Genomic DNA, 26,874 nt, shown 5'->3' on the forward strand with positions numbered 1-26,874 from the left:
CCGTCCTGCAAAGATGACTACAAGAGCACAGTGCAGGAGGCTCAACGAGGTTAAGAAGAATCCTAGAGTGTCAGCTAAAGACTTACAGAAATATCTGGAAGGTGCTAACATCTCTGTTGACGAGTCTACGACACGTAAAACACTCAAATAGAATGGTGTTCATGGGAGGACACCACGGAAGAAGCCACTAATGTAAAAAAAAAACATTGCTGAAGTTTGCAAAAGTGCACCTGGATGTTCCACAGTGCTACTGGCAAAATATTCTGTGAAGAGATGAAACTACAGTTGAGTTGTTTGGAAGGAACACACAACACTATGTGTGGACAAAAAAAGGCACAGCACACCAATATCAAAACCTCATCCCAACTGTAAAGTATGGTGGAGTGAGCATCATGGTTTTGGGGCTGCTTTGCTGCCTCAGGGCATGGACAGCTTGCTATCATCGACGAAAAAAGGAATTCCCAAGTTTATCAAAACATTTTGCAGGAGAATGTCCGCTAATTGAAGCTCAACAGAAGTTGGGTGATGCAAGAAGACAACGACCCAAAACAAATCAACAACAGAATGGCTTCAAAAGAAGAAAATACTGGAGAGGCCCAGTCAGAGTCCTGACCTCAACCCGAATGAGATGCAGTGGCATGACCTCAAGAGAGCAGTTCACACCAGACATCCCAAGAATATTGCTGAACTTAAACAGTTTGGTAAAGAGGAATGGTCCAAAATTCCTCCTGACCGTTGTGCAGGTCTGATCAGCAACTACAGAACATGTTTGGTTGAAGTTATTGCTGCCAAAAGAGGGTCAACCAGTTATTAAATACAAGGGTTCAAATAGTTCTCCCACCCTGCACTGTGAATGTTTACACGGTGTGTTCAATAAAGACATGAAAACGTATAATTGTTTATGTGTTATTTAAGTGAACTTTGTGTGTCTATTGTTGTGACCTAGATGAAGATCAGTTCAAATGTTATGACCGATTTATGCTGAAATCCAAGTATTTCCAAAGGGTTCACAAACTTTTTCTTCCCACTGTGTGACATTAGTTTTCTATAGCTTCCAAATGACCATTCCCCACATTGTTATGTTAGAAATATTGTTCCAGTATCCACTTTTGATCGTGTTAGAGTTTCGGCGGGAAAACTGTCTGTGAAACACAAAAACACAAACACATTCCAAAGCCATTCCTTCACCAAACTTTACAGTTGGCAATATGCATTCGGGCAGGCAGCATTCTGCTGGCATCTGCCAAACCCAGATTTGTCCGTCGGACTGCCAGATGGAGAAACGTGAGTCATCACTCCAGAGAACACGTTTCCCCTGCTCCAGAGTCCAATGGCTGAGAGCTTAATACCACTCAGCCGACGCTTTGCTTTGTGCATGGTGATCTTAGGCTTGTGTGCGGCTGCACGGCCATGGAAACCCATTTTATAAAGCTCCCGATTGTGCTGACGTTGCTACCAGAGGCAGTTTGGTACTTGGTCAGTGTTAAAACTGAGACGGTCACGTTAAGTGATCTTGTGGCTTTACGTGCTTCACGGCTGAGCCATTGTTGTTTCTAGACATTTCCGCTTCACAATAACGGTACGTACAGATGACTGAGGCAGCAGGGCAGAAGATTTACAAACTGACTTGTTGGAAAGGTGGCATCCTATGAAGGTGCCACGTTGAATGTTACTGAGCTCTTTCCGTAAGGCCTTTCTACTGCCAATGTTTGTCTATGGAGATTGCATGGTGGTGTGCTCGATTTTATACACCTTTATACAAAAGTATCTACCTAAATTACCTCGTACCTCTACACATCGCCTCGGTACTGGTATCCTGTGTATATAGCCAAGTTATTGTGGATTGTGGATCCACTCATTGTGGATTTATTCCTTGTGTTATTATTTTTCCATTATTTATATATTTTTCTCTCTGCATTGGTGGGATGTGCCCGTGAGTAAGCATTTCACTGTTAGCCTAAACCTGTTGTTTAAGAAAGCATATGACAAATAAAATGTGATTTGATTTGATTCCTCTCCTCTCTGGGAGTGACCTTCACTTCAGAGGGCTTTAGTTCACCAGACCACCACACACACCTCACAGCCCACACACCCACTGTAGAGGAGACCAGGGCAGCACGTGCAGTGGGGTTATGAAAGGACTCTTTGAAGGGCCAAACACACAGAGAAACAGACAAAGAGAAAGACACAGCCGTGTGTCTCGCTGTTAAAGCGTGGGTGTGGATGAGGTCAGCTCACAGATAAAAGGGTTACACAACTATTTAAATGTGCTCACACACACACACACATGGACCCACGCACACACCAACTCATTCCTTAGGCCCGGATAAAGTTCTAGTTACCCATAGGAACCAAGTTGTCTTTAGACTAATGACAATATACATGGAATTATTCCCTTTTCTTCTGACTGGCTGTTCGAATCCTGTTGAGACGGTCCCGGTGTGTGTAAAAGAGTGTGTTTCCCTGTCAGACAATGGGCTGGACAGACCACTGAGCTCAAAGAGAAGATCCAGGGACATTTGGATGAAAGGCAAACACAGACCATTTTAAAACTCAGGGGAGACAGAGAGAGAGAGGGGCAAAGGAAGATAAAGATAAAGAACGGGAGGGAGGAAAAGAGTGAAAAGAGGAAAGAGAGAAGAGTGGGAGAGGGATGACTAATCTATCAACAGAATTCTATTTGAGTTATTTTCATTGTCATTTCAGCTAAGATGCATTTCCTGTCAGTATGCAGAATTTAAAATAAATGTGGTATTATGTGGTATCACCAGTATCATATTATGATGTTCCCCAAGTGTGCCACTGTCTGTCTACACAATGCCATATCTCTCTTAGCTCAACCACTTGAGTGATGGCTGAGATTCTACTGTGGTAAGCTGGGGAATGTCAGAGCGGGGGAGGCTGAGGCAGAGTCATTGGGTTCACGAAGGACAGAAGAGATGGAGAAGCAAATGAGAGGAGAGAGGGATAAAGATATCATTAAAGTGCTGAGTCACACACACACAGACAGTCTGTTTACAGCTAGCGTGGGGACACTTTCAAAATCTTATTTTGCCTAACCCTTAACCCTAAATCTAACCCGAACTCATACTTTTAACCTAACCTTAACCCTAACACGTCTAACACATCATTGTGATCTCTACAGCGCTGTTGGCTGGTCGTCATTGACCTTGAGGAGGCTTAAACACTGGTATATACTGATTTATAAGGCCATATTGGGTCAAACTTAAAAACAACTAACCCTAGCTCATAACCCTAAAACTAACCCTAGCTCCTAACCCTAAAACTAACCCTAGCTCCTAACCCTAAAACTAATCCTAGCTCCTAACCCTAAAACTAACCCTAGCTCATAACCCTAAAACTAACCCTAGCTCCTAACCCTAAAACTAACCCTAGCTCCTAACCCTAACCCTTAACGTAATTCTAACCCTAACACTAATTCTAACCCTAAACCCCCTAGAAATAGCATTTGACCTTATGGGGACTAACAAAATGTCCCCAGTTGGTCAAAAATAAATGTTGTACTATTCTTCTGGTTCCCAAAAGAATAGTTAAACACGTCCACACACACACACACACACACACACACACACACACACACACACACACACACACACACACACACACACACACACACACACACACACACACACACACACACACACACACACACACAGAGAGAGAGAGAGAGAGAGAGAGAGAGAGAGAGGGGGAACTAGCCATTTACTGAATAGGAGCTCAGGCTTCCCAGAACACATAAATACAGCACCTGACCAGAAACACTACGATGCTCTCAACAGAGGGCTGGTGGGAGACATTGTGTGTCTGTGTGGGTGTGTGTTTGCGTGCGTTTGTGAGCGTGTGTATGTTTCAGACAAAACGTTAGTATGTGTGTGTGAATAATGCACCAGCGTTAAAAGAGGGAGAGAGAGAAACAGGACAGAAGACAGTGAGAGAGCGGGAAAGAGACAACAAAAGAGAGTGAATGTTGACCCAGACTTAGCGTTACTGGGGAGGGGATGGAAGTGGATTCCAATAGGCTTTTCATTAAGATAAAGAGGAGCCTCAGCTCGCTCCATATTTACACAGCTATTCTAACGGAAGGCACCGGGTCATTTCATTATGGTAATGCTTGCTGTCTCTGTAAATTCACATCTCTTTAAGGGGAAGCTCGCCCACTCAGGCTTTCAGGCTTTCAGCCTGAGTGGGCTCCGCTCAGCCATTCCACTGGAGACACAGGATTACACACACACACACACACACGCACACGCAAACACACACACACACACACACACACACACACACACACACACACACACACACACACACACACACACACACACACACACATATATATACAGCGTATTCAGAAATATTCAGACCCCTTGACTTTTTCCACATTTTGTTACGTTTCAGCCTCATTCAAAAATGAATTAAATTGTTTTTTCCCCCTCATCAATCTACACACAATAACAAATAATGACAAAGAAAAACAAGTTTTTAGAAATGTTTGATAATGTATTTAAAAAAACAACAACCAACATATCACATTTACATAAGGATTCAGACCCTTTACTCAGTACTTTGTTGAAGCACATTTGGCAGCGATTACAGCCTCGAGTCTTCTTGGGTAAGACGCTACAAACTTCTGTCTCAACCTCTGTCAGGTTGGATGGGGAGCGTTGCTGCACAGCTATTTTCACGTCTCTCCAGAGATGTTCGATCCGGTTCAAGGGCCACTCACAGACATTCAGAGACTTGTCCCGAAGCCACTCCTGTGTTGTCTTGGCTGTGTGCTTAGGGTGTGCTTGGGTCGTTGTCCTGTTGGGAGGTGAACCTTCGCCCCAATCTAAGCTCCTGAGTGCTCTGGAGCAGGTTTTCATCAAGGATCAAGGATCTCTCTGTGCTTTGCTCCATTCATCTTTCCCTGGATCCTGACTAGTCTCCCAGTCCCTGCTGCTGACAAACATCCCCACAGCATGATGCTGCCACCACCATGCTTCACCGGAGGGATGGTGCCAGGTTTCCTCCAGACGGAACGTTTGGCATTCAGGCCAAAGAGTTCAATCTTGGTTTCATTCTCATGGTCTGAGAGTCCTTTAGGTGCCATTTGGCAAACTCAAAGCAGGCTGTCATGTGCATTTTACTGAGGAGTGGCTTCCATATGGCCACTCTACCATATCCAGGACTGATTGGTGGAGTGCTGCAAAGATGGTTCTCCTTCTTGAAGGTTATCCCATCTCCACAGAGGAACTCTGGAGCTATGTCAGAGTGACCATCGGGTTCCATTTAAGAATGTGTTCTTGGGGACCTTCAATGGTTCAGAAATGTTTTGGTACCCTCACCCAGATCTGTGCTTCGACACAATCCTGTCTCGGAGCTCTCCTGACAATTCCTTCGAACTCATGGCTTGGTTTTTGTCTGACATGCATTGTCAACTGTGGGACCTTATATAAACAGGTGTGTGTCTTTCCAAATCATGTCCAATCAATTTAATTTACCATAGGTGGACTCCAATCAAGTTGTAGAAACATCTCATGGATGATCAATGGAAACAGAATACAGCTTAGCTCAATTTCGAGTCTCATAGCAAAAGGTTCTGAATACTTATGTAAATAAGGTATTGTTTAATATTTTTTCATAAATTTGCACAAAAAAATAATGTTTTTGCGTTGTTCTTACAGGGTATTGTGTGTAAATAGATTTTTTTTAAATGGAATCCATTTTAGAATAAGGCTGTAAGGTAACAAAACGTGGAAAAAGGGAAAGGGTCTGAATACTTCCGAATGCACTGTGTATATTGCTATATGTATATGTCACAATTTCCGCCGAACTCGGCTCCTCTCCTTGTTCGGGCAGCGTTCGGCAGTCGACGCTTTCTAGCCATCGCCGCTCCATTTTTCCATTGTTCCATTTGTTTTGTCTTGTTCCCTGCACACCTGGTTTTCATTCCCTAATCACACTGCATGTATTCCTCTGTTCCCCTCCATGACTTTGTGTGAAATTGTTTTGTTACATGTCCGTGTGTACGCGCCAGGCTGGGTTTTTTCCCCATTATTCCGTGGCTTTTCACGAGGGATGTTTATTGTAAAACATTTGCTCAATTTTTGTGACAGTTTCGCGCATAGCACTTTTACCTTTGGCTGGAGGTTTTGACACAGTGGCGTCTGTCTGTTTTATTAGCCTCTGCCTTAATAAAGTGTGCGCCTGTTCACAACTCTCTGCTTTCCTGCACCTGACTTCTCCACCAGTAGCGCACACCGTGACAATATATATATATATATACATACACACTTACTGGCCAGTTTATTAGGTACACTACCCCATTCACGAAAATGGAACACTCCTACAGACAGTGAGTCACGTGGCCATGACTTGCTATATAAAGCAGGCAGACAGGCATCAAAGCATTCAGTTACTGATCGATTTAATGTTATAATGGCAAAACAAGTGACCTAAGCGACTTTGAGCGTGGTATCATCATGGGTGCCAGGCATGCCGGATTCAGTATCTCAGAAACCAGCCAGGTCACCTGTGATACAAGTCCGTATTCGACGTCCGTCCATGTCTGAGGATGTCGGGAGATTACGTAGAAACCGGCAACAGCGAGCGCTGTTACCTTCAAGTAGATTTTTGTTTTGCTAGGGCATTGTAGACGGGAATGGTGTATGGCCGTAAGCATGTTCGAATCCAGCGACAGAAAGTCGTTTTTGAGATGTTTGTTTTAAACCTATCCCAAACCTTAACCCTTAGCATAACTATTCAGAGTTTATCCCTAAACTTAATCTTAAACACACATTTGACTTTGGAACAACTTTGAAACTTGCTGTTTAAGAAACATAGATGAATGTCTAATGTTGATGTAAGACTGAGAGCTAGTTGTGGAAACGGAAGCCCTCCTGGGCTTTTCACGCAGTGTCTAGGATTTACCGCGAATGGTGCCACAAACAAAAAACATCTAGTCAGCGGCAGTCCTGTGGGGGAAAGCAGCTCATTGATGAGGGAGGTCAAAGGAAAATGGCAAGAATCATGCCAGCTATCAGGAGGGCCACAAACAGACAAATAATGGCGCAGTACAACAGTGATGTGTTGACCAGCATCTCGGAACGCACAACTCGTTGATCCATGTCACAGACGGGCTATTTCAGCAGACGACCACACCTCCTATCAGCAAAAAACAAGAATAAGTGGCTCCAGTGGGCCCCCGATCACAAACACTGGGAAATTGAGGAGTGGAAAAACATCACCAGGAACATCACAGCGAACTCAGTTACTTGAGTGGCCTGCTCAGTCCCCAGACATTAGCCTAATAGAGCATCTTTGGTATGAGATAGAATTGGCTGTTGGCAGCATGAATGTCCCATCGTCCAATCTGCAGCAACTGCGTGATACCATTGTGTCAGCTGTGGAATGTTTCCGACACCTTGTAGAATGTCCCGAAGAAGTCATGTTGTTCTGGAGTCAAATGGATGTCGGACCCGGTACTAGATGTGTGTGCCTAACAAACTGGCCAGTGAGTGTATATACAGTGCATTCGAAAGTATTCAGACCCCTTGACCTTTTCCACATTTTGTTACGTTAAAACCTTATTCTAAAATGGATGTCATATTTTTTCCTTATCAATCGACACACAATACCCCATAATGACAAAGTGAAAAGAGGTTTTTAGAATTTTTGCAAATTTAGAGAAATATTGAAAACCCTAGATGCAGTTGCACCCCTAAAAACTAAAAACATTTATCATAAGAAACTAGCTTCCTGGTATACAGAAAATACCTGAGCTCTGTAGCAAGCTTCCAGAAAATTGGAACGGAAATGGCGCCACACCAAACTGGAAGTCTTCCGACTAGCTTGTACCGTGCAGTATCGAAGAGCCCTTACTGCTGCTCGATCATCCTATTTTTCCAACTTAATTGAGGAAAATAAGAACAATCCGAAATTCATTTTTGATACTGTCGCAAAGCTAACTAAAAAGCAGCATTCCCCAAGAGAGGATGGCTTTCACATCAGTAGTAACAAATTCATGAACTTCATGAACTTCTTTGAGGAAAAGATCATGATTATTAGAAAGCAAATTACGGACTCCTCTTTAAATCTTTGTATTCCTTCAAAGCTCAGTTGTCCTGAGTCTGCACAACTCTGCCAGGACCTAGGATCAAGAGAGACACTCAAGTGTTTTAGTACTACATCTCTTGACACAATGGTGAAAATAATCATGGCCTCTAAACCTTCAAGCTCCATACTGGACCCTATTCCAACTAAACTACTGAAAGAGCTGCTTCCTGTGCTTGGCCCTCCTATGTTGAACATAATAAACGGCTCTCTATCCACCGGATGTGTACCAAACTCATTAAAAGTGGCAGAAATAAAGCCTTTCTTGAAAAAGCCAAACCTTGACCCAGAAAATATAAAAAGCTATCGGCCTCTATCGAATCTTCCATTCCTCTCAAAAATGTTAGAAAAGGCTGTTGCGCAGCAACTCACTGCCTTCCTGAAGACAAGCAATGTATACGAAATGCTTCAGTCTGGTTTTAGACCCCATCATAGCACTGAGACTGCACTTGAAGGTGGTAAATGACCTTTTAATGGCATCAGACCGAGGCTTTGCATCTGTCCTCGTGCTCCTAAACCTTAGTGCTGCTTTTGATACCATCGATCACCACATTCTTTTGGAGAGATTGGAAACCCAAATTGGTCTACACGGACAAGTTCTGGCCTGGTTTAGATCGTATCTGTCGGAAAGATATCCCTTTGTGAAGGGTTTGTCCTCTGACAAATCTACTGTAAATTTTGGTGTTCCTCAAGGTTCCGTTTTAGGACCAGTATTCTTTTCACTATATGTTTTACCTCTTGGGGATGTCATTCGAAAACATAGTGTTAACTTTCACTGCTATGCGGATGACACACAGCTGTACATTTCAATGAAACATGGTGAAGCCCCAAAATTGCCCTCGTTAGAAGCGTGTGTTTCAGACATAAGGAAGTGGATGGCTGCAAACTTTCTACTTTTAAACTCGGACAAAACAGAGATATGTTCTAGGTCCCAAGAAACAAAGAGATCTTATGTTGAATCTGACAATTAATCTGAATGGTTGTACAGTCGTCTCAAATAAAACTGTGAAGGACCTCGGCGTTACTCTGGACCCTGAACTCTCTTTTGACGAACATATCAAGACTGTTTCAAGGACAGCTTTTTCCCATCTACGTAACACTGCAAAAATCAGAAATGTTCTGTCCAAAAATTATGCAGCAAAATTAATCCATGCTCTTGTTACTTCTAGGTTAGACTACTGCAATGCTCTACTTTCCGGCTACCCGGATAAAACACTAAATAGCCTTCAGTTAGTGCTAAATACGGCTGATAGAATCCTGACATATTTCTCCAGTGCTAGCCTCCCTACACTGGCTTCCTGTCAGGCAAAGGCTGATTTCAAGGTTTTACTGCTAACCTACAAAGCTTTACATGGGCTTGCTCCTACCTATCTCTCTGATTTGGTCCTGCCGTACATATCTACGCGTACGCTACGGTCACAAGACGCAGGCCTCCTAATTGTCCCTAGAATTTCTAAGCAAACAGCTGGAGGCAGGGCTTTCTCCTATAGAGCTCCATTTTTATGGAATGGTCTGCCTACCCATGTGAGAGACGCAAACTCGGTCTCAACCTTTAAGTCTTTACTGAAGACTCATCTCTTCAGTGGGTCCTATGATTGAGTGTAGTCTGGCCTAAGAGTGTGAACGTGAACGGAAAGGCTCTGGAGCAACGAACCGCCCTTGCTGTCTCTGCCTGACCGGTTCCCCTCCCTCCACTGGGATTCTCTGCCTCTAACCCTATTACAGGGGCTGAGTCACTGTCTTAATGGTGCTCTTTCATGCCGTCCCTAGGAGGGGTGCGTCACTTGAATGGGTTGAGTCACTGATGTGATCTTCCTGTCTGGGTTGGTGCCTCCCCTTGGGTTGTGCCGTGGCGGAGATCTTTGTGGGCTATACTCGGCCTTGTCTCAGGATGGTAAGTTGGTGGTTGAAGCTATCCCTCTAGTGGTGTGGGGGCTGTGCTTTGGCAAAGTGGGTGGGGTTATATCCTTCCTGTTTGGCCCTGTCCGGGGGTATCATCGGATGGGGCCACAGTGTCTCCTGACCCCTCCTTTCTCAGCCTCCAGTATTTATGCTGCAGTAGTTTATGTCGGGGGGCTAGGGTCAGTTTGTTATATCTGGAGTACTTCTCCTGTCTTATCCTGTGTCCTGTGTGAATTTAAGTATGCTCTCTAATTCTCTCTTTCTCTCTTTTTTTCTCTCTCTCGGAGGACCTGAGCCCTAGGACCATGCCTCAGGACTACCTGGCATGATGACTCCTTGCTGTCCCCAGTCCACCTGGCCGTGCTGCTGCTCCAGTTTCAACTGTTCTACGTGTGATTATTATTATTCGACCATGCTGGTCATTTATGAACATTTGAACATCTTGGCCATGTTCTGTTATAATATCCACCCGGCACCGCCAGAAGAGGACGGGCCACCCCTCATAGCCTGGTTCCTCTCTAGGTTTCTTCCTAGGTTTTGGCCTTTCTAGGGAGTTTTTCCTAGCCACCGTGCTTCTACACCTGCATTGCTTGCTGTTTGGGGTTTTAGGCTGGGTTTCTGTACAGCACTTTGAGATATCAGCTGATGTACGAAGGGCTATATAAATAAATGTCATTTGATTTTGATTTGAAAACAAAAATACCTTAGTTAGATAAGTATTAAATATTAAGACCCTTTGCTATGAGACTCGAAATTGAGCTCAGGTGCATCATGTTTCCATTGATCATCATTGAGATGTTTCTACAACTTAATTGATATATTCAGTTGATTGCACATGATTTGGAAACGCATACAGCTGTCTATATAAGGTCCCATAGTTGACAGTGCATGTCAGAGCAAAAACCAAGCAGGATCGTGTAAAGGCACAGATCTGGGGAATTTTACCAAAAAATGTCTGCAGCATTGAAAGTCCCCAGCCTCCAACATTCTTAAATAGAAGAAATTTGGAACTACCAAGACTCCTCCTAGAGCTGGCCTCCCGGCCAAACTGAGCTATCGGGGGAGGAGGGCCTCGGTCAGGGAAGTGACCAAGAACCCGATTGTCACTCTAACAGAGCTCCAGAGTTTCTCTGTGGAGATGGGAAAACCTTCCAGAAGGACAACTATATCTGCAGCACTCCACCGATCAGGTCTTTATGGTAGAGTGGCCAGACGGAAGCCACTCCTCAGTAAAATGCACATGACAGCCCACTTGGAGTTTGCCAAAAGGCACCTGTAGTACTCTCAGACAATGGAAAACAAGATTCTCTGGTCTGATATACCCAAGATTGAACTCTTTGGCCTGAATGCCAAGCGTCACATCTGGAGGAAACCTGGCACCATCCCTCCGGTGAAGCATGGTGGTGGCAGGATCATGCTGAGGGGATGTTTGTCAGCGCCAGGGACTGGGAGACTAGTCAGGATCCAGGGAAAAATGAACAGAGCAAAGTACAGAGAGATCCTTGATGAAAACCTGCTCCAGAGCACTCAGGACCTCAGACTGGGGCGAAGGTGCACCTTTCAACAGGACAACGGCCCTAAGCACACAGCCAAGACAACACAGGACTGGCTTCGGGACAAGTCTCTGAATGTCCTTGAGTGGCCCAGCCAGAGCATGGACTTGAACCCAATTAAACATCTCTGGAGAGACCTGAAAATAGCTGTGCAGCATCGCTCCCCATCCAACCTGATAGAGCTTGAGAGGATCTGGAGAGAAGAAAGGGAGAAACTCCCCAAATACAGATGTGCCAAGCTTGTAGCGTCATACCCAAGAAGACTCAAGACTGTAATCTCTGCCAAAGGTGCTTCAATAAAGTACTGAGTAAAGGGTCTGAACACTTATGTAAATGTAATATTTCAGATTTATTTTCAAAAAAATTCTAAAAATATGTTTTGCTTTGTCATAATTGGTTATTGGGGGAGAAAAACAATGTAATACATTTTAGAATAAGGCTGTAACATAACAAATTGTGGAAAAAGTGAAGGGGTCTGAATACTTTCCAAATGCGCTGTACATGAGCACAAGCACACACATGTACACACACATTATATCCCCACAAACACCTCCCCCACTACTTACCCTGTCAATAGAGTGGTTCAGTATAGGGGAACGTGGCTCTAGTGGTCATCCTGTCCTAGCTAATAAAAAGGGTGGTTTGTATGTTAAGTGAAGTCCATGCCTCCCTATAGACCCTCTACAACCGTAGGAATACAGTATGCCTTGGGTGTGAGTGAATGTGTGAGTGAGTGAGAGTGTGAGTGACTGCGTGTTTGTGTGTGTGTGTGTGTGTCTTGGGTCAGACTTACCCTGATAAGACACCCAGGACCAGGTTGAGCATGAAGAAGGATCCGATGATGATGAGGGGGATGAAGTAGAGCCAGTTCCAGGTGTTCCCCGAGGCATCATTGGCCTGCACACACACACGTACACACACGCACACACGTACATATGCACACACACACATTCAGAGAGAGAAAGAGAAACAAAGCTATGTAAGTAAAAGCGAGGATTATCAGGTGTCCTCGAATGTTTGCAGTTGGTCAACGTACAATATCTGACGGATTTACTATACTTGTGACTGTCGTTGTGGACTTGGATTAGTTTCAGGCTAATTTGTGTAACAGCTCTTGGTAGCGGTCTTGCTAATTTGTATAACAGCTCTTGGTAGCGGTCTTGCTAATTTGTGTAACAGCTCTTGGTAGCGGTCTTGCTAATTTGTGTAACAGCTCTTGGTAGCGGTCTTGCTAATTTGTGTAACAGCTCTTGGTAGCGGTCTTGCTAATTTGTGGGAGTGTTGTATTGTAGGGGGTGTTTTCTTCACCTCTGCCAGGCAGTGCTGGGAGGTGTGTTTGGAGATTTTCTCTTATTACTATTTATCTATTTATTTTCAATGACGGCCTAGGGACAGTGAGTTAACTTCCTTGTACAGGGGCAGAATGACAGATTTTTACCTTGTCAGCTCAGTGACTTGATCTTGCAACCTTTCGGTTACTAGTCCAAAGCACTAACCATTAACCTACCAGCCCCTCTTCGCCTCCTCTCTCGCCTGTCCATCTCCTCATATTAATTCCATGTAGTCACTGTCATTTGTCCACTTAAGCTTAACATTGTTGTCATCTATCGTCCACCAGGTGCCCTTGGAGAGTTCCTCAATGAGCTTGACACCTTGATGAGCTCATTTCCTGACGATGGCTAACCGTACTGGGCGACTTTAACCTCCCAACGCCTGACTTCAATTAATTTCATTCCATCTCTTTCTTTCCACTCCTGTCCTCTTATGACCTCCTTCTTTCCCAATCACCTCCCACTCACAAGGCAGGCAATACGTTTAACCTCATATTCACCAGAGGCTGTTCTACTAAGCTCACTGCAACACCCTCCATGCCTCTGATCAATACTTTGTTTCCTTTTCTCTCCATCTCTCCTCAAACCCTCCCCACTCAGCCCCTACCCAGATTGGTATGCGCTACCAGAATCTTCGCTCTCTCTCTCCCGCTACTCTTCCTCTTCGGTCCTATCCTCTCTTCCTTTTGCTAAATCCTTCTCCCTCCTCTCTCCTGACTCTGCCATTTCGACCCTACTCTCCTCCCTTTCTGTATCCTTTGACTCTCATTATTCCCTTTCCGGCCCGACCTTCGCTTCCCACTCTGTGGCTGAGTGACTCACTGCATGTTAACATGACAGGGCTGCGGGCAGCTGAGATGAAATGAGGAAACCGAAACTTCTGGAGGACCTATCATCCATCCACTCCCTCCTCTCTACCTTCTCTTCCTCTGTATCCACTGCTAAAGCTGCTAAATGTTAAGCTTCTGCTTCCAACCCTGGGAAACTCCTCTCTACCTTCTCTTCCTCTGTATCCACTGCTAAAGCTGCTAAATGTTAAGCTTCTGCTTCCAACCCTGGGAAACTCCTCTCTACCTCTGTATCCACTGCTAAAGCTGCTTTCTATCTAAATGTTAAGCTTCTGCTTCCAACCCTGGGAAACTCCTCTCTACCTCTGTATCCACTGCTAAAGCTGCTAAATGTTAAGCTTCTGCTTCCAACCCTGGGAAACTCCTCTCTACCTCTGTATCCACTGCTAAAGCTGCTAAATGTTAAGCTTCTGCTTCCAACCCTGGGAAACTCCTCTCTACCTCTGTATCCACTGCTAAAGCTGCTAAATGTTAAGCTTCTGCTTCCAACCCTGGGAAACTCCTCTCTACCTCTGTATCCACTGCTAAAGCTGCTAAATGTTAAGCTTCTGCTTCCAACCCTGGGAAACTCCTCTCTACCTCTGTATCCACTGCTAAAGCTGCTAAATGTTAAGCTTCTGCTTCCAACCCTGGGAAACTCCTCTCTACCACTTTTTCTTCTCTGTTTAACCCTCCCTCTCTGCGGACGACTTTGTCAACCACTTAGAAAAAAAAGGTTGACGACATCTGCTTATCATTCACTCAGACTACAGAATCCACTGGTCCCACTACCCTACGCCTTGACCTCTTTCTTTCTCCAGATGAAATCTTGCGACGAACTGCTCACTTGACCCCATCCCCTCCTCCCTTCTCCAGACCATCTTTGGAGACCTTCTCCCACTCCTCATATCCCTCATCAACTCATCCTTGACCACTGTCTTCCCTGACCCTCTGACTGCAAGATGGCCAGAGTTGCTCCCCTCCAGAAAAAAATAAATATCAATCGACCCCTCTGACATCAAAAACGTCTTTCTTTTCTTTCCAAAACACTTGAGTGTGCTGTCTCTGACCCACTCTCTCAATACATCTCTCAGAATGATTTTCTTGACCCTAACCAGACAGGCTTCAAGACAGCCTACTAAACTGAGACCGCTCTCCTCTGTGTCACAGAGGCTCTCCCCTCTGCCAAAGTTGACTCTCTCTCCTCTGTTCTCATCCTCTTAGATCGATCTGCAGCCTTCGACACCATGACACGTCAGATCCTCCTCTCCACCCTCTGGGGGTTGGGCGTCTCAGGCTCTGCACACTCCTGGATTGCATCCTGCCTGACAGGTCGCTCCTAAACAGGTGGCGTGGAGAAGATCTGTGTCTTCACCACATACTCTCATGTTTCATGTGGACCCCAGGAAGAGTAGTTGATGCTTTTGCAGTGGCTAATTGGGACCCTAATAAATACCAATAACATACCGCACTGCTAGCACTGACTTTGCGGATAAATAAATGTTTCTTGGGGGTAAATGTACTTGACAGAATTGTGATGTCGCAACCTATTTTAAGATTAATGCTCTAATTGTAAATGGCTCTGGATAAGAGCGTCTGCTAAATGACTGAAATGTCAAAAGTATGCATGCCTATCTTGTCTGTCGGTCTGTCTCACTGTCTGTCTCCTCTGTCTGTCTCACTGTCTGTCTCACTGTCTGTCTCACTGTCTGTCTCACTGTCTGTCTCCTCTGTCTGTCTCACTGTCTGTCTCACTGTCTGTCTCACTGTCTGTCTCACTGTCTGTCTCCTCTGTCTGTCTCACTGTCTGTCTCACTGTCTGTCTCTGTCTGTCTCACTGTCTGTCTCACTGTCTGTCTCCTCTGTCTGTCTGTCTCACTGTCTGTCTGTCTGTCTCACTGTCTGTCTCACTGTCTGTCTCTCTGTCTGTCTCACTGTCTGTCTCACTGTCTGTCTCACTGTCTGTCTCCTCTGTCTGTCTCACTGTCTGTCTCACTGTCTGTCTCACTGTCTGTCTCACTGTCTGTCTCCTCTGTCTGTCTCCTCTGTCTGTCTCCTCTGTCTGTCTCACTGTCTGTCTCACTGTCTGTCTGTCTGTCACTGTCTGTCTCACTGTCTGTCTCCTCTGTCTGTCTCTCTGTCTGTCTCACTGTCTGTCTCACTGTCTGTCTCCTCTGTCTGTCTCACTGTCTGTCTCACTGTCTGTCTCACTGTCTGTCTCCTCTGTCTGTCTCACTGTCTGTCTCACTGTCTGTCTCACTGTCTGTCTCCTCTGTCTGTCTTCACTGTCTGTCTCCACTGTCTGTCTCCTCTGTCTGTCTCCTCTGTCTGTCTCCTCTGTCTGTCTCCTCTGTCTGTCTCACTGTCTGTCTCCTCTGTCTGTCTCCTCTGTCTGTCTGTCGGTCTGTCTCACTGTCTGTCTCCTCTGTCTGTCTCACTGTCTGTCTCACTGTCTGTCTCACTGTCTGTCTCCTCTGTCTGTCTCACTGTCTGTCTCCTCTGTCTGTCTCACTGTCTGTCTCACTGTCTGTCTCACTGTCTGTCTCACTGTCTGTCTCACTGTCTGTCTCCTCTGTCTGTCTCACTGTCTGTCTCACTGTCTGTCTCACTGTCTGTCTCACTGTCTGTCGGTCTGTCTCACTGTCTGTCTCACTGTCTGTCTCACTGTCTGTCTCACTGTCTGTCTCACTGTCTGTCTCACTGTCTGTCTCCTCTGTCTGTCTCACTGTCTGTCTCACTGTCTGTCTCACTGTCTGTCTCACTGTCTGTCGGTCTGTCTCACTGTCTGTCTCACTGTCTGTCTCCTCTGTCTGTCTCCTCTGTCTGTCTCCTCTGTCTGTCTCCTCTGTCTGTCTCCTCTGTCTGTCTCACTGTCTGTCTCACTGTCTGTCTCCTCTGTCTGTCTCCTGTCTGTCTCCTCTGTCTGTCTCACTGTCTGTCTCCACTGTCTGTCTCCTCTGTCTGTCTCTCTGTCTCTGTCTGTCTCCTCTGTCTGTCTCCTCTGTCTGTCTCCTCTGTCTGTCTCACTGTCTGTCTCCTCTGTCTGTCTCCTCTGTCTGTCTCCTCTGTCTGTCTCCTCTGTCTGTCTCCTCTGTCTGTCTCCTCTGTCTGTCTCCTCTGTCTGTCTGTCTGTCTCCTCTGTCTGTCTCCTCTGTCTGTCTCCTCTGTCTGTCTCACTGTCTGTCCCACTGTCTGTCTCCTCTGTCTGTCTCCTCTGTCTGTCTCCTCTGTCTGTCTCCACTGTCTGTCTCCTCTGTCTGTCTCCACTGTCTGTCTCCACTGTCTGTCTCCTCTGTCTGTCTCACTGTCTGTCTCACTGTCTGTCTCACTGTCTGTCTCCTCTGTCTGTCTCACTGTCTGTCTCCTCTGTCTGTCTCCTCTGTCTGTCTCCTCTGTCTGTCTCCTCTGTCTGTCTCCTCTGTCTGTCTCCTCTGTCTGTCTCCTGTCTCCTCTGTCTGTCTGTCTGTCTCTCACTGTCTGTCTCACTGTCTGTCTCCTCTGTCTGTCTCACTGTCTGTCTCCACTGTCTGTCTCCTCTGTCTGTCCCACTGTCTGTCTCCTCTGTCTGTCTCCTCTGTCTGTCTCCTCTGTCTGTCTCCACTGTCTGTCTCCTCTGTCTGTCTCCTCTGTCTGTCTCCTCTGTCTGTCTCCTCTGTCTGTCTCTCTGAGAAAGCAGCTGTTTAATTCGGACCCATACACAATCTAGCAAGGCACTAATCTTTCTAGCATCACTGAACTCACAGGTATTTACTGGTACAATACGCTACAGTAGATTACTTGACTCTAATCCAACTAGGCATGCTGTAGTGTTACACACTTATTTCATTCCATGTTGACTTACATTTATGTGTCTGCAAGAACCTGGAATTTGAACTACCCATGAGCTCTCCGTGAAATGGTAGCTTTTTATATTAAGGTCCCTATTATAAACACTATTGTCCTTAAATTGCCTTTTTTGTCAGCATGCTCAGCTAGCTGATGCTAAAACAGCCCATTGGATTCTGTGAAAATGCGACGCCTATCACTGGGGCGAGTTGCTGCCGGAAAGTGTTGGAATCCAATGGGCATTCTTTAGCATTAGCTGACCGAGCATGCTGATGAAAAAGGCAGTTTCATTACAACAGTATTCATAAATGCGTACTATTTAGAGATGGATTATTGACATTTACAAAGGTAGGAAAAATGATTAATACATGGTAAGTAAACTCTATACAAACGGTTTATAATGGTTCACTAAGGGACCTTAATATAATTAGTTACCCATGAAATAACTGCATAATTCTCTGTGCACTTCCCAAATGACACCCCATTCCCTATATAAAAAGTCATCCCTAAAGTAGTACACTATATTGGGAATAGGGTGCCATTTGAGACAGCCTTAGATTGTGCATAGGCAGAGAATATCCTTATTGCAGTGGGTAACCTCCAGTATTGACATTGGCCTGAGATTCGTTTATAAAAGCATTACTATCAATCACACCAGTTCAGGTGCCCCCTCTAACCTCCTAAAATATCCTGAATCAATCCTACTCTCCATAGTTGGCCATAGGGTGAGGACTCCATTGATTAGAAAAAAGAATAGTAACACCTATTGACCAACAGCTTGTACTGGCCAATTAAGGGAAGTTGGCAGCGGAAGAGGCTGGCTTAACAGAAATAATTAACAGCTCAGTCATTAACCCATAGGGACCTTGTTCGTAACCTGATCAGAACACATTCATGAATGCTAATGATCCATAGAGGCGCAGTCACACACACACACACACACACACACACACACACACACACACACACACACACACACACACACACACACACACACACACACACACACACACACACACACACACACATTATGTCCTACCGTCTCCCTCAGCTGTCACTGTCTCAGCTCACACACAGGATAAATGGCCAGCATCAGCCTCTGTGTTTCGCCTTGCTTTAGCATCCATCAATCCCTTTGTCTCTCTATCGCTTTAACTTCTCTCTCACTCTGTCATTATCTCTCTAGCTTAGTTTGTCTCTCCATCTCTCCGTCTTTCACTGTTTCATTTTCTCCCCCAGCCTCTCTGGGGACTGTAGATGTAGGAAAGTGAAAATTAAGTAAAAAGACACACTGTTACAGCAGCTTTGCAAATGCAATGTCAGCTGCAGAGGTAGAAAGCTTTCTTTCCCTGCCTTTTCATCCAACTAGACTGAATTGAAGTGAGGTTCTGAATATTTTGAAACAATGAAGTCTGAAAAGAATAATGCCTCCAGTCACCATTTTAGTCCAAAGTCAATGGGCAATTTTTCGGCACTGCCTCACCAAGATTGTTCACATTTTAACAGGCCACTTGTAGTTACCTATCAAAGCAAAACCAAGCATCTTTAGGGAGATACAAGGTTCTGTCGTGACTTTAATTTGCTACCGTTGTTTCTGTTCACACACAGAGCTGTTGTTGGAAGTCTCCTCGGTTGAGGTGAGACCAGGTAGAACTATCTCTCTAAGGCGCAGCCAGGTAATTCATCACCCTAAACGGCATGCTCACAACAAGAACACTCACAGTGGATAAAAGGCAGGGTAGGAGGGTAAAACGCACGTTGTAGAACACAGTGTAGGGTGATGTTATCATTAGTGTCATAACACTGTACACAAAACCCTGATTCAGCAGTGGAATGGTTGACATATTAAAATGAACTTGTGGTGCTTCATGGCTGATATTTATACTGGGTGACATCTATACATGGCTGATACTATAATGACTCCTCTCTCCTCTCACATAAAATGGATTTGCATCGTACTTTGTGCATGTACAAAGAGGTAGATACTGTATATACAGTCACATCTGAAATGATTGGCAGCCTTGATAAAGATGAGTAAAAAAAACTTTGTCAAATAAATACAAATACAAATACTGAGCTCAACATTTTGGGGAAATTATCTTATTTTATAGTCGAAACTTGATATCATTCGGTCTGCGCTCATGGACTGCCCTCTTCTTCAATTCAAACCACAGGTTTTCCGGAGACTGAGAAACATGGTGAAGCCCCAAAATTGCCCTCGCTAGAAGCATGTGTTTCAGACATAAGGAAGTGGATGGCTGCAAACGTTCTACTTTTAAACTCGGACAAAACAGAGATGCTTGTTCTAAGTCCCAAGAAACAAAGATCTTCTGTTGAATCTGACAATTAATCTTAATGGTTGTACAGTCGTCTCAAATAAAACTGTGAAGGACCTCGGCGTTACTCTGGACCCTGATCTCTCTTTTGAAGAACATATCAAGAGTGTTTCAAGGACAGCTTTTTTCCATCTATGTAACATTGCAAAAATCAGAAACTTTCTGTCCAAAAATTATGCAGAAAAATGTATCCATGCTTTTGTCACTTCTAGGTTAGACTACTGCAATGCTCTACTTTCCGGCTACCCGGATAAAGCACTAAATACATTTCACTTAGTGCTAAATACAGCTGCAAGAATCCTGACTAGAACCAAAAACATTGATCATATTACTCCAGTGCTAGCCTCTCTACACTGGCTTCCTGTCAAAGCAAAGGCTGATTTCAAGGTTTTTACTGCTAACCTACAAAGCATTACATGGGCTTGCTCCTACCTATCTCTCTGATTTGATCCTGCCGTACATACCTACACGTACGCTACGGTCACAAGACGCAGGCCTCCTAATTGTCCCTAGAATTTCTAAGCAAACAGCTGGAGGCAGGGCTTTCTCCTATAGAGCTCCATTTTTATGGAACGGTCTGCCTACCCATGTCAGAGACGCAAACTCGGTCTCAACCTTTAAGTCTTTACTGAAGACTCATCTCTTCAGTGGGTCATATGATTGAGTGTAGTCTGGCCCAGGAGTGGGAAGGTGAACGGAAAGGCTCTGGAGCAACGAACCGCCCTTGCTGTCTCTGCCCAGCTGTATGTTGATAGTGTCGTCGTTTAGCCACGACTCCGTGAAGCATAAGATGTTACAGTTTTTAATGTCGCGTTGGTAGTTTAATCTTCCGGTAGTTTAATCTTCCGCACAGAATGCACGGAAGTGGGGGTTTATTCGATTGCCTACGAATTCTCAGAAGGCAGCCCGCCCTTTGGCCCCTTTTTTTCTGCCTCCTCTTCAAGCAAATCACAGAGATCTGGGCCTGTTCCCGAGAAAGCAGTATATCCTTCGCATCGGATTCTGCTAGTCCGTGGTGAGTAATCGCAGTCCTGATGGCTAGCAGTTATTTTCGGTCATAAGAGACGGTAGCGGTAACATTATGTACAAAATACGTTTAAAAAAAAGTTACAAACAACACGTAAAATGTCTGGCTTCCTCTCCGGCTCCATCTTATGTCCAGAACTGTGCTGTACGTGTCCTCATCCGCACCTCCCCCCGTGAGCACATCACTCCAGTGCGGTTCAACCTCCACTGGCTTCCTCTCTGGCTCCATCTTATGTCCAGAACTGTGCTGTACGTGTCCTCATCCCGTGAGCACATCACTCCAGTGCGGTTCAACCTCCACTGGCTCCCCATATGCTCACACATTGAGTTTAAAATCCTGGTTCACATCTACCAAGGTATCCACAACTCTGGACCAAAGTATCTGTCTGACCTCATCCTCCTGCCCCACATGCACCCTTTGCTATTCCAGGTCCATCTCCCTTCAGCAGCAAGACGAAAAAAACTATCTGATCTGATGACACATATATTAAATTCATTATTATTATTATTATGATCATTATTGTTATTATTATATGGTTTCATGCATGTTAACATTAGAAGCCTCCTCCCTAAGTTTGTTTTATTCACTGCTTTAGCACACTCTGCCAACCCAGATGTTCAAGCCGTGTCTGAATCCTGGCTTAGGAAGACCACCAAAAATTCTGAAATCTTCATTCCTAACTACAACATTTTTAGACAAGATAGAACGGCCAAAGGGGGTGGTGTTGCAATCTACTGCAGAGATAGCCTGCAGAGTTCTGTCCTACTATCCAGGTCTGTAACCCAAACAAACTTCTACTTTTAAAAATCCATCTCTTTAAAAACAGGTCGCTCACCGTTGCCGCCTGCTATAGACCACCCTCTGCCCCCAGCTGTGCTCTGGACACAATGTGAACTGATTGCCCCCCATCTATCTTCAGAGCTTGTGCTGCTAGGCGACCTAAACTGGAACATGCTTAACACCCCAGCCATCCGACAATCTAAGCTTGATGCCCTCAATCGCACACAAATTATCAATGAACCTTCCAGGTATCACCCCAAAGCCGTAAACACGGGCATCCTCATAGATATCATCCTAACCAACTTGCCCTCTAAATACACTGTAATATGCTGTTTTCAACCAAGATCTCAGCGATCACTGCCTCATTGTCTGCATCCGTAATGGGTCAGCGGTCAAACGACCTCCACTCATCACTATCAAACACTCCCTGAAACACTTCAGCGAGCAGGCCTTTCTAATCGACCTGGCAGGGGTATCCTGGAAGGATATGGACCTCTTCTCGTTATTTTTTTAAAATGCCTTCCTCACCATCTTAAATAAGCATGCCCCATTAAAAAATGTAGAACCAGGAACAGATATAGCCCTTGGTTCTCTCCAGACCTGACTGCCCTTAACCAACACAAAAACGTCCTGTGGCGTTCTGCATTAGCATCGAACAGCCCCCGTGATACGCAACTTTTCAAGGAAGCTAGAAACCAATATACACAGGCAGTTAGAAAAGCCAAGGCTAGCTTTTTCAAGCAGAAATTTGCTTCCTGCACACAAACTCAAAATAGTTCTGGGACACTGTCAAGTCCATGGAGAATAAGAACACCTCCTCCCAGCTGCCCACTGCACTTAGGATAGGAAACACTGTCACCACCGATAAATCCACTATAATTGAGAATTTCAATAAGCATTTTTCTACGGCTTGCAATGCTTTCCTCCTGGCTACCCCTACCCCAGTCAACAGCAATGCACCCCCCACAGCAACTCGCTCAAGCCTTCCCCATTTCTCCTTCTCCCAAATCCAGTCAGCTGATGTTCTGAAAGAGCTGCACAATCTGGACCCTTTCTTTCTAAAATGGTCTGGAAAAATAGTTGCAACCCCTATTACTAGCCTGTTCAACCTCTCTTTCGTGTCGTCTGAGATTAACAAAGATTGGAAAGCAGCTGCGGTCATCCCCCTCTTCAAAGGGGGGGACACTCTTGACCCAAACTGCTAGAGACCTATACCTATCCTACCCTGCCTTTCTAAGGTCTTCGAAAGCCAAGTCAACAAACAGATTGCCGACCATTTCGAATCCCACCATACCTTCTCCGCTAAAAGAGCCTCCAATACCCTACTCAATAAATTGGATGCAGTCTATCACAGTGCCATCCGTTTTGTCACCAAAGCCCCATATACTACCCACCACTGCAACCTGTACGCTCTCGTTGGCTGGCCCTCGCTTCATACTCGTCGCCAAACCCACTGGCTCCAGGTCATTTACAAGACCCTGCTAGGTAAAGTCCCCCCTTATGTCAGCTCACTGGTCACCATAGCATCACCCACCTGTAGCACGCGCTCCAGCAGGTATATCTCTCTGGTCACCCCCAAAACCAATTATTCCTTTGGCCGCCTCTCCTTCCAGTTCTCTGCTGCCAATGACTGGAACGAACTACAAAAATCTCTGAAACTGGAAACACATATCTCCCTCACTAGCTTTAAGCACCAGCTGTCAGAGCAGCTCACAGATTACTGCACCTGTACATAGCCCATCTATAATTTATCCCAAACAGCTACCTCTTCCCCTACTGTATTTATTTATTTTGCTCCTTTGCACCCCATTATCTCTATCTCTACTTTGCACTTCCACTGCAAATCTACCATTCCAGTGTTTTACTTGCTATATTCTATTTACTTTGCCACCATGGCCTTTTTTGCCTTTACCTCCCTTATCTCACCTCATTTGCTCACATTGTATATAGACTTATGTTTCTACTGTATTATTGACTGTATGTTTGTTTTACTCCACGTTTAACTCTGTTGTTGCATGTGTCGAACTGCTTTGCTTTATCTTGGCCAGGTCGCAGTTGTAAATGAGAACTTGTTCTCAACTTGCCTACCTGGTTAAATAAAGGTGAAATTTTAAAATAAATGTTAAAAAGGCCACAATATTGCTCCTTAACCTAAGAATAATTTTTAAAAGTAGAATGTTAACGAGATCAATCATTTTATTTTGGCACTTATCTTTTTAGATAAAAAACTTGTTAAAGAGCATATTTTTATCTGAGCAATTGTATTAGTAGAAAATAATATAATTTTGAGCATACAATATACAGTAGCTCAGTATTTGTATAATTTATTTTATACAGTCTATTTTTGCCCATCGTTACCAAGGGTGACAATCATTTCTGATGTGACTGCATAAATAGAGAGAGAAAGAGATGGGGAGAAAAAAATTCTGAATTCCAGAAAAGACTCAACAATAATGGGTAGGTCTCTCAAGCAGACAGGTTGACAGTTTATACGGAAATATATTCAACCCCCCAAGCCGTCCGTCCGCACCCCTCCAAACCCATCCTGGGCTTTTAAAATTCCACAGGGTTGCATTCTTGAAGTAGGAAAAGTGCTGTAGAAGCATAATGATGAGAGAGAGAGAGAGAGAAACACACAAACACAACACACACACACAAACACACACACACACAAACAGATGAGAGAAAGATGCCCTGGTCTTCCAGGGTGGGACACCATCACTCTGACCTGGCAGGGGGTGTGGCACAACGCAGTACTACTACACACTGGGGCTGCATCACATCTGCATTCCAGCTGGAGGCGTGTGTGTGTGTGTGTGTGTGGTGGGTAGATGAGGGTGGTGGTGGTGATGTGCGTGTGTGATTCATATGGATAAGGCAATCATAATGAGCTTCCTCCGCTCCAGGTGACAGAGAGATAAGCCATGCAGTGAGATGAAACCACTCTAAATGCTGAGACAGAAAGAGAGAGAGAGAGAGGCGAAGGGAGAGAGAGAGGAGAGAGAGAGAGGAGAGATTCTGGGCATGTGGTCAAGGCTATTAGGGTGACTAATGCTAGCTACAGGTTAGCGAGACAGGCTGATGTAGTCTTGTGCCTTGAGGAAGGTAATTTAAACTGTCAGAATGTACATACCAACGTGTGCATCAGGAATATGCAAGATACACAAGCAAGCAGTGGTCCTGGGTGGCTCAGTTGGTAAGACATAGTGTGGCTTGCAATGCCAGGATTATGGGTTCAACTCCTGCTGGGGCCATCCATACAAAAAATATATATTTTTATTTTTATTTATCTGTTATTTTACCAGGTAAATTGACTGAGAACACATTCTCATTTTCAGCAACGACCTGGGGAATAGTTACAGGGGAGAGGAGGGGGATGAATGAGCCAATTGTAAACTGGGGATTATTAGGTGACGGTTTGAGGGCCAGATTGGGAATTTAGCCAGGACACCAGGGTTAACACCCCTACTCTTACGATAGGTGCCATGGGATCTTTAATGACCTCAGAGAGTCAGGACACCCGTTTAACGTCCCATCCGAAAGACAGCACCCTACACAGGGCAGTGTCCCCAATCACTGCCCTGGGGCATTGGGATATTTTTTTGACGAGAGGAAAGAGTGCTCCTACTGGCCCTCCAACACCACTTCCAGCAGCATCTGGTCTCCCATTCAGGGACTGACCAGGACCAACCCTGCTTTTTTAAAAAATTTTATTTCACCTTTATTTAACCAGGTAGGCTAGTTGAGAACAAGTTCTCATTTGCAACTGCGACCTGGCCAAGATAAAGCATAGCAGTGTGAACAGACAACACAGAGTTACACATGGAGTAAACAATTAACAAGTCAATAACACAGTAGAGAAAAAAGGGGAGTCTATATACAATGTGTGCAAAAGGCATGAGGAGGTAGGCGAATAATTACAATATTGCAGATTAACACTGGGGTGATAAAAGATCAGATGGTCATGTACAGGTAGAGATATTGGTGTGCAAAAGAGCAGAAAAGTAAATAAATAAATAAATAAAATTTAAAAAAACAGTATAAAAACAGTATGGGGATGAGGTAGGTGAAAATGGGTGGGCTATTTACCAATAGACTATGTACAGCTGCAGCGATCGGTTAGCTGCTCGGATAGCTGATGTTTGAAGTTGGTGAGGGAGATAAAAGTCTCCAACTTCAGCGATTTTTGCAGTTCATTCCAGTCACAGGCAGCAGAGTACTGGAACGAAAGGCGGCCAAATGAGGTGTTGGCTTAGGGATGATCAGTGAGATACACCTGCTGGAGCGTGTGACGGAGCCAGTGACCAGTGAACTGAGATAAGGCGGAGCTTTACCTAGCATGGACTTGTAGATGACCTGGAGCCAGTGGGTCTGACCAGGGCCAGCCAACCCGCAGTGGTGGGTGGTATAAGGTGCTTCAGAAGGCTTCAGAAGCAGTGGTATGCAGGGTGGTATGCTGCTGACCAGGACCAACCCTGCTTAGCTTCAGAAGCAGTGGTATGCAGGGTGGTATGCTGCTGACCAGGACCAACCCTGCTTAGCTTCAGAAGCAGTGGTATGCAGGGTGGTATGCTGCTGACCAGGACCAACCCTGCTTAGCTTCAGAAGCAGTGGTATGCAGGGTGGTATGCTATTGGCATATGAAGCATATGCTAAATGAAATATATTACTATTATATTAATCTGGAAACCCAAAACTAAAATAGTGCACAATTGCTTCACATACTCAATTAGGATCTAGGGGGAAATGTATGAGAAAATATACTGGAACGAGGAGTGGAAGCTGTACGGCAGCTCCACCCACCTCCATCCGCAAGTTTCTGGCAAGTCTATGGCCAAGTGTTCCCTCCCCTTCTGATTTCCGAAAGGTGCGCACGCCTACTAAATCCTGATTCGTTAAAATAGACAATGGCGAAAAGCGTTTAGCACCGGAACGAATAACTTCTTGCTGGTCGTTGCATCCCACAGTCTTTTGACAGATGTCACAGTACCATTCATGTTAGGTCGTCTGTCCACGAGAGACGAGAGTTATAACATTAATCCTAGTTATCCTGATCACAATAGACCGTAATAACTTCCCCTGTCAGCTACAGCAATGGGCATACAAACAAGAACATGCTTTGATGAAACATTATCCATATGGGATAATATACACATTCTGCATTGACATGGATCACTGTCA

General features: G+C 44.9%; 1 protein-coding gene across 1 annotated transcript in view; it reads right to left on the bottom strand.

Annotated features, from left to right (window-relative positions):
* cacna1bb (calcium channel, voltage-dependent, N type, alpha 1B subunit, b) overlaps positions 1 to 26,874 on the bottom strand; it is a 266,657-nt gene that overhangs the window by 125,001 nt on the left and 114,782 nt on the right. The window contains 1 exon segment of the mRNA XM_065004677.1: positions 12,361 to 12,464. Coding sequence (XP_064860749.1) covers positions 12,361 to 12,464 — 104 coding nt within the window.

The sequence above is a fragment of the Oncorhynchus nerka genome, linkage group LG19, assembly GCF_034236695.1.
Source record: "Oncorhynchus nerka isolate Pitt River linkage group LG19, Oner_Uvic_2.0, whole genome shotgun sequence".
In the NCBI taxonomy this organism is placed as follows: Eukaryota; Metazoa; Chordata; class Actinopteri; order Salmoniformes; family Salmonidae; genus Oncorhynchus; species Oncorhynchus nerka.